We start from the raw sequence: 7752 nt of genomic DNA, 5'->3' as shown, positions 1-7752 counted from the left end.
TTTCATATTTGCTCTAATCATTCTCGTTGTTTAAATTCTTTGCTACTAAATGATACTTAGAGACAACTATATATCAAAACTTAAGTTAATTATTTAATAAAAATATATTTTCATTTGAACAAAATAATTAAAATAACTTTAAACTCAAATCACTTTGTGATTATTTTTTAAATGTATTAGATATAAAACATTTTTGTACAAAAAGCAATCATGTGGGCATCATTTATTTTTGTTTGAGAACCACGTAGTACACATCATATGCGCATTGTAAATGTTTTATATATATGTGCAATATGTTTGTACCTTGTTTTGGAGGTAAATACTCCAAGTGATACCACTATACCTATACGGCTTATGCAGGAGGGCATAAATTTGGAGTAACAAGTGGTACCACCGGTGCCCGAGCTTAGTAGAAATCCAGGATTAAAATGGTAAATTTCTAATTTAATTTTTTATAATTTATAAATTTTTTAGTTAATAATAATAAAATTATATTGATATCTCAAAAATGCTAAAAAAATGATTTATTCTTTTAAAAATAATAGAGAGCATAAAATTGGAGTAAGGAGTAACAAGAAAATTTGATTTTTTTTATGTTTTTATATAGTTAATAAGAAATACAATACAAATTATCAGAAATATATTTTATAGCTACATTTAAATTTCAAGTGAAATAATATAAAATATTCATATAATTCTCTTTTTTTTTTCCATCCCAAAAGGGAAACTCCCCATTTCAAACGAAACGCATAAGTTTTGTTTTATTTATTATTTATCATCCAAGGTCTCTCCTTAAAAAAAAAAAATCAAAATCCTGTTCGTCCTTATCAAAATCAGACCCGAACCTCAAGTTTTAGAAACCCTAGCCATTTCCGCTCTTTCGTTCTCCGCAAAATCATTCCTTCTTCAAATCCTCTATCTCTGTTGCTATTGAGCCATCTGATCTCTCTCTGTGTCGCCATTTTCCAGAACCTTGAACGCCGCCTATTGCCCGCTACGATCTCTGCCTTTTAGATTCTATCAATTTTCACAGTCTCGATGGCTGACGGAAAACTCGATCTACCTGATGATCTCTTACCCTCAAAAATCGGCTCTGACCACTTCGCTAAAGGTATTGACACATTTCCTCTTTCTTTCTTTTTTTTCGTTTTCGTTTTCGTTCTCTCGTTTTTTATACTACAACTTTTAACTTTTTGGATTCCGATCGCAGTGGTTTCACATTTTAATTCAATCCTCACGTTTGTCTCAAGTTTTATCCGTTTACGAAGTTTTTCTTTATTTGAATTTGAATAGTTTAATTTATTAATTCTAAATTTCAGATTGCGTTGATGATTCATTTATTTTCCCCTAAGATCTCGTTCAATTTTGTTTAATTTCTTTCTGTTACCGCGCATTAATTTAATGGTTTTCGCCAGAAAGGAAAAAAAAAAGGAAATTCACGATTGTTTCTATGTAAAATTGTATCAGCTCAAATCGCTCCTTTCAAATTCTCCGGTGATTAGAGAATATCACTTTAGTTACTTCTCAAAATTATTGGCAGATTTTAACTGTCGGCCCTGAAGTTGATATATAGTACTACAGCACGTTTTATTCTAATTATGCGGAAAGATTATTAAACGAAACGTTCATCTGTTACAATTAGGAAACTTGGCAGTTCAATCTCAAAGCATTTTTTTTGTTTTAAGGACTGCATGAAAACAAGCTTGAAAAGTGAGGTTAGACAGTTTCTACAGCTTCACCTATGCCGTACTTATCTTAGTTTCTGTTATTGTTAGATGAAGCTTGGGATAGGAACTTGGAGGAGAAAGGACTAACGGGGCTACTTGATGATAACAAAGGTAATAATATTTATCTTAATGTTGAAATCTTGTATTTTTAAAATCACAGGAAGCTCTTTTCTTGCAAGAGTTTAACTTCTTATTTTTCTTTTTTTCTTTTTACTTTTGTGACCAATAGATCAACCAACTTCGGAGAGCAGCATACCTCTGTCCCCACAGTGGCTCTACTCTAAAGTAGCCGAAGCAAAGACATTAACTGTTGGAGCATCTGGGGTATGGCACTTTTATTTCTCTTATCAAATGTTTTAAGGGTGCTGGTTGCCATATAAGTGTTTAATTTGTTGGTTTCTAGTTTCATTTGCTTTTCTGTAGAGGAAGTATGGGTAAGTAGTGTATATGGTTTCAAAAAAAAGTAGCTTGACTAGATTTGAAGAAATTATTTTTATTTTCTTGGTTTATTATGCTCATCACAAATATATATTTGACTTAAAGCTTGTGGCTATTTTTCATTTTGGTTTGTATTGTTTCAGTTTTATAATTTGTTTCCTCTTAACAGGATACAAAAGCTCCGAATTTATTGCCTCATGGAACCCCTGGCGATCCGAATCTGAAAGATAGTTGGCGTTTAGATAGTTCTCAGGACAAGAAAGAATGGAGGAGGACTGCACCTGATCTTGAAAGCAGCCGACACTGGCGTGAAGAGGAGAGGGAAACAAGCTTACTTGGTCGAAGAGATCGCAGAAAAGAAGACTGTCGCACTGATATTTCTTCAACAATGGATGCTCCTGAAAATAGGACTTTGTTGTCTTCAGAACGACGTCAAGATGTTAGTAATCGTAGTTCAGGGCATGAATCTCGAAGGGACAACAAGTGGTCTTCGAGATGGGGTCTTGAAGACAAAGAAAAGGATTCTCGAAATGAGAAGAGGACAGATGCTAAGAAGGAAGATGCCCCTTCTGACAAACATGCACTTGCCGGTGGGGGGCGCACAGCTTCTGAGCGCGAGAATGATTCTCGTGATAAATGGAGGCCACGTCATCGGTTGGAAGTTCATGCAGGTGGGTCTGCTTCTTACCGCAGTGCTCCAGGATTTGGTTTGGAGAGGGGACGAGTGGAGAGATCAAATGTGGGTTTTGCAGCAGGACGAGGAAGGCCAAATTCCAATGCTAGCCTACAAATTGGGAGGCCACAACCTGCTTCTGTTATTGGAGCTCTTCCTGTGGATAAAAACATGACCCTCAATGCATATTCCTACCCAAGAGGAAAACTCCTTGACATGTACCGCAAACAAAGGACTGCTCCAAATTTTGACAACCTACCTGATGAGATGGATCATTTATCCACAGTAACACAAAAAGAAATTGTTGTGCCTTTGGCATTTGTTCCTCCTGATGCAGAGGAAGAGGTCTGATCCTTCTAGTTTGATTTATAGAAGAAAAATGTACTCATCTTTATCCTTCTATATGGTTGCCTAAAATTTTCTTGCGCGATTCTTACAGGCTGTCCTTGGAGAAATATGGAAAGGGAAAACAATAAGCAGTGAAGTGGTCTACAACTCATTTATGGATGCAAGTAGGGATCAAATGATAGCATTGCTTCTAGTGTTTCATTTATGTTGTAACTTACCTACCTAGTAAATAATTAAGATACCCTTGACATGATAAGTTATTTGCCCTGTGATTTCAGGTGAAGGAAAAGAGTGTTTCTCAGTTAACAGGAAGGATAGTGTTGAACCTGGTGAGAAGGCTGCTGTAAACAATAATTTTGAGGGGAGTCATGCTGAGACATTTTATGTGTCAGATTCACAGATGATTATGAGCAAGGGTAGGAAACTTTCGATTTTAGTTGTTGGCTATCGGCAGTCTGTTAAGGATAATATTAATGAAAATTTCTGTTTGTCATTACAGAAATGAATAGTTCAAAAGGTGGACAGAGATGCATGCCACCATCTGATTTAGATGTAACCAATGCTTTGGGGTCAGATAGGGAGATTGGTGGTTCCACAAATTACATGGATGAATTAAAATCTTTTGATAATCAGCAAGTAGCTGATTTGAAAATACAGAAGGACTCTAATGTGAAAGACAATGGATCATCCATGAAATTTGGGGGGGGCGAGCTTCCTGAAGACTCAAGTTCTCTGTTTGGTTTTCCGTCACTACAGCCTACTCTAGGCTGTAACTCGATAAATGTTGAGGGCAATATTCCTGCACATTCACTGGAAAGTGCTATGCCTCCTGAGGATATGAGCCTGTGCTATCTTGATCCTCAAGGGGTTATTCAGGGACCGTATTTGGGGATCGACATAATTTCATGGTTTGAGCAAGGTTATTTTGGTACAGATTTACCTGTTCGATTGGCAAATGCTCCTGATGGGTCGCCTTTCCAAGAACTTGGTGAAGTCATGCCTCACCTAAGAATGAATCCTGGTTCAGCCTCCAGTGTTAGTGCAGTTACCAGAATGCGAGTACCTGATCGTTTTGAAGGGAGCTTGGAAGAGACCATATCTTCTTCTTCTGCTGCTTCTGCTCAGGGATCTGTCATTGGACGTGAGCAGCAGCAATCTTTGTCTCCTTTTGAGACATCTGGTACTAACTTTCATTTAAGAGGGCCTTCTCAAAGTTATAATTCTGAGCACCAATTTTATGAAGATCCAAACATCCATAATTTTGCTGTTGCTCAAGCTGATGGTAAGTTCAACGGGTTGCACCTACTGTTTATATTGTTAATTATTGACTCTGTTAATGATGCCTGCCTTTCCATGTGTGATGCAGAAATCGTTTTTCCGGGAAGGCCTGGAAGTGCTGGTGTTGACCCTTTGAAAGTTTCTGCTGAGATGCAAGATCCTTTGCGTCATCCTGCAAGTCATTTATCCATTGCAAATGAATTTTCAAAAACCAATGCACCTCATCGAGGTGATGAGTTGCTCCCAGAGGCTTGGTCTGATGATCATAGAAGAAATGCTGTGTTTAATCCTAACATTCATCTAGGCACTACTGGTGCTAGGCCATTATCTCACAGGGACCAAGAACACAATGGTTTGGACCTGGTACAGCACTTAATGTCAAAAAAGATGCCCAATGAACCTCTTCAAGAGAAAAATAATTTTTTTCATGCCCTTCCACATTCGACCGGATTTGGTGTGGAGCACATCCATAGTTTTGATCTGATGCAGAGCAAGAATCTCAACCATCAGCAGACAGTCCATCATTCAGCTCCGCATATGGAACATGTTTTGGAACTTCAATTTGAACAGCAGCGGCAGTTGGAACTACAACGGCAGCAGCATCAGTTGGAGCTTCAGAGGCAGCAGCAGTTGGAGCATCAGCGGCAGCAGCAGTTGGAGCATCAGCGGCAGCAGCAGTTGGAGCATCAGCGGCAGCAGCAATTGGAGCATCAGCGGCAGCAGCAATTGGAGCTTCAGCGGCAGCAGCAGTTGGAGCTTCAGCAGCATCAACGTCTGTTGGAGCTTCAGCGGCAGCAGCAGTTGGAACTTCAGCAGCATCAACGGCAGTTGGAACTTCAGCGGCAGCAGGAGCTTCGTCACCACCAAATTGAACTGTTGCAGCAGTTGCAACAACAACATCTACAGCAGCAGAATTCTCAAGCTCAACAGATTCTTCTTGATCAATTGCTTGAGCATCAGATTTCTGATCCTGGCTATGGTCAGGATGTATTTGATGCTGCTAGAGACATCCAACTCGATCAGGTTCAATTACAAAGGCATCTTCTAAGTGAATTGCAGAATAATTCTCAAGCATCAAGGCACCTGGATCCATCACTGGAGCAGATCATCCAAGCAAAGATTAACCAGAGTGCAGTCCAAGGGCAACAGGCTGATTTTTTGGATTTCATGTCGCAAGCAAAGTATGGAAATATGCTTCCTTTGGAGCATCAGCTCCGTCTTCAACGAGAGCAATTTCAAGTGCAGCAGTTATCTAGGGCGCTGAGCCAACAATTAGGAATAGAGGAGGATAGACAACTTGCTGGTTCTTTGTCTGTAGATGAAGTTGGTCAGTTTGTTAGGAATCCTGGCATTCATCCCCGTGCTCAATCAATGGAGTTGAATGGTTCAGATCTTCACCAGAAGAGGCTTTCATCTTTTGAAGAGCAAATCAGCAATTCTAAAAGGAATCATGCTTTGCGGGAGCAACAGCAGCGAGGAACTTTTGACCCCAGCCCTACAGCATTTGCCAGGTCTGCTCATTCTGCTGCTGCTCCTGGGATGAAAGTAGACAATGTAAATTCTCTAGATCTTGCTGAACATCTCTACATGCACTCTAACAACCAACCGGGTCCATTTTCTTCTGGTAACCACTCTTTTAGCCAACAAGCTTTAGGTGATGTATATGCATCTCGTCCAGATTTAGTCTACCACTCTGGGGAAAATGAGCAGCTAGAAAATAGTTGGGCTGGAAAACAGATGCAACAATTAAATCTTGAAGCAGATTTGCAAAGAAGGGAGTCCGAAGTTGATTCAAGCACTTGGGCATCAGCTGGAGGGATTCATGAAAAGTCTAAGAAAGCTTTAATGGACCTTCTTCACCAAAAACTTGGTATTCAATCGAGAAGGTCATCAGAAGGAGATTATCAGTATTCTACTTCATCTTCCAGGGGCAGGGAAAGCTTTTGGCCTGTTTCTGAGCCACAAGCTTCGAATTTTCATGTAAACAACTCATATCTGGAAGGCCCTCAAAATTCCAATTCAGGTGCCTTATTGCAAGATCATTTGTTTGGAGTTGCAGCCAGTGGTGGTGTCAACCAAGTGGTTAACTGTGAACGAATGCCTCATAAATCCAATCCGGGTTCATTTGCTGAAGATCAGTCATTGTTGTTGGGCGCTGAAGATCTGTCTTCTAGTAGTTATGCAGATGCTAGCTTAGTGTCAAAATCTGCTGTGGATAAGGAATTGGGCGAACTGGAGGGGAAGGAGAAGAAAAATGGATTGAAAAGCATGATTTCAAGGTCTGGTTCTCTGTCGGGGTCTGAGGACAATATCTTAGAGCAAGTAGAGATGCCTTTGGACTGTGCTGACCTACAAAGTAGAACCCATATCCGTCACAGTTCACTTAGTACCGGTAATCTTCAGAAAAAAAGATCTTATTAAATGGCCTTTAGTTTTTTTTTTCTGTATGAATTAAATCATAAAAGTGAAATGGTGCAGGTGGGAATGGCAGGTTGTACAGTAATGAAATTGGATTAGAGAAATCTGTAGAAGACCGTCCTAATGAAAGGTGACACTCTTTTCTCTCTAATGTTGATGTTGGTGATTTTTTTTTTGTGGGGGGGTTGGGGGATTTTATTTGCACCGCTATGACGAGTCACCTCATAATTGACATTTGACACGAGTGCACATCCAACGAACTCTTTTTTATAAAGCCATCTAATCTAAATATGCTCGTCTTATTGATAGGTTACTGTCTGGAGTGCCGAAAGGGGTTGATAAAGTTGCACAGATTTCATCATCCCAGGATGTATTTTCCGATCAAAACACAGTGCCATTTGTGAAGCAGAAAAGCCTTACAAGTCAGGCAAAGAGGACAGTAGAAACAGAGGCATCGGGCAAGAAAGATGTGAGTATGAGAAGGACCTCATCTTATAATGAGGCTGCAGTGTCTGAAGCATCATTCATGGAGATTCTTAAGAAGCCGGCTCTTCATGGGGCAGAGGTCCCCGTGTATGGCTCTGCTTTTGAGCCACCATCATCTGATGGTGCTTCACAAGCTGGACGAAGTGGCAAGAAAAAAGGGAAAAAGGGAAGACAAATTGATCCTGCCTTGCTTGGTTTTAAGGTTACAAGCAACCGCATTTTGATGGGTGAGATCCATGGTCTTGACGATTAAATTTTCTCATTTACACGCACCATATCTTGTTGTACATTTTCGCTGTAAATTTTTTTGTTAGGTTAAATGCTTAGCTTGGGCAAACAAACATTTAAGGCGACGAGTAAATGGGAGTTGATATTTGAAATTCA

The 7752-nt window shown here is 39.6% G+C and overlaps 1 protein-coding gene across 1 annotated transcript; it reads left to right on the top strand.

Annotated features, from left to right (window-relative positions):
• Positions 1 to 712: 712 nt before the first annotated feature.
• LOC107911735 (protein ESSENTIAL FOR POTEXVIRUS ACCUMULATION 1) lies at positions 713 to 7752 on the top strand. Its single transcript, XM_041105709.1, has 10 exons — positions 713 to 1111; positions 1776 to 1838; positions 1957 to 2051; positions 2335 to 3183; positions 3278 to 3350; positions 3465 to 3602; positions 3686 to 4468; positions 4553 to 6856; positions 6943 to 7012; positions 7192 to 7752. The coding sequence occupies exons 1-10, from the start codon at positions 1039 to 1041 to the stop codon at positions 7619 to 7621; spliced, it is 4878 nt and encodes a 1625-aa protein (XP_040961643.1). The 5' UTR covers positions 713 to 1038; the 3' UTR covers positions 7622 to 7752.

This window comes from Gossypium hirsutum, chromosome D11, assembly GCF_007990345.1.
Source record: "Gossypium hirsutum isolate 1008001.06 chromosome D11, Gossypium_hirsutum_v2.1, whole genome shotgun sequence".
NCBI lineage: Eukaryota > Viridiplantae > Streptophyta > Magnoliopsida > Malvales > Malvaceae > Gossypium > Gossypium hirsutum.
This window is presented reverse-complemented; position numbering and strand designations above follow the sequence as displayed.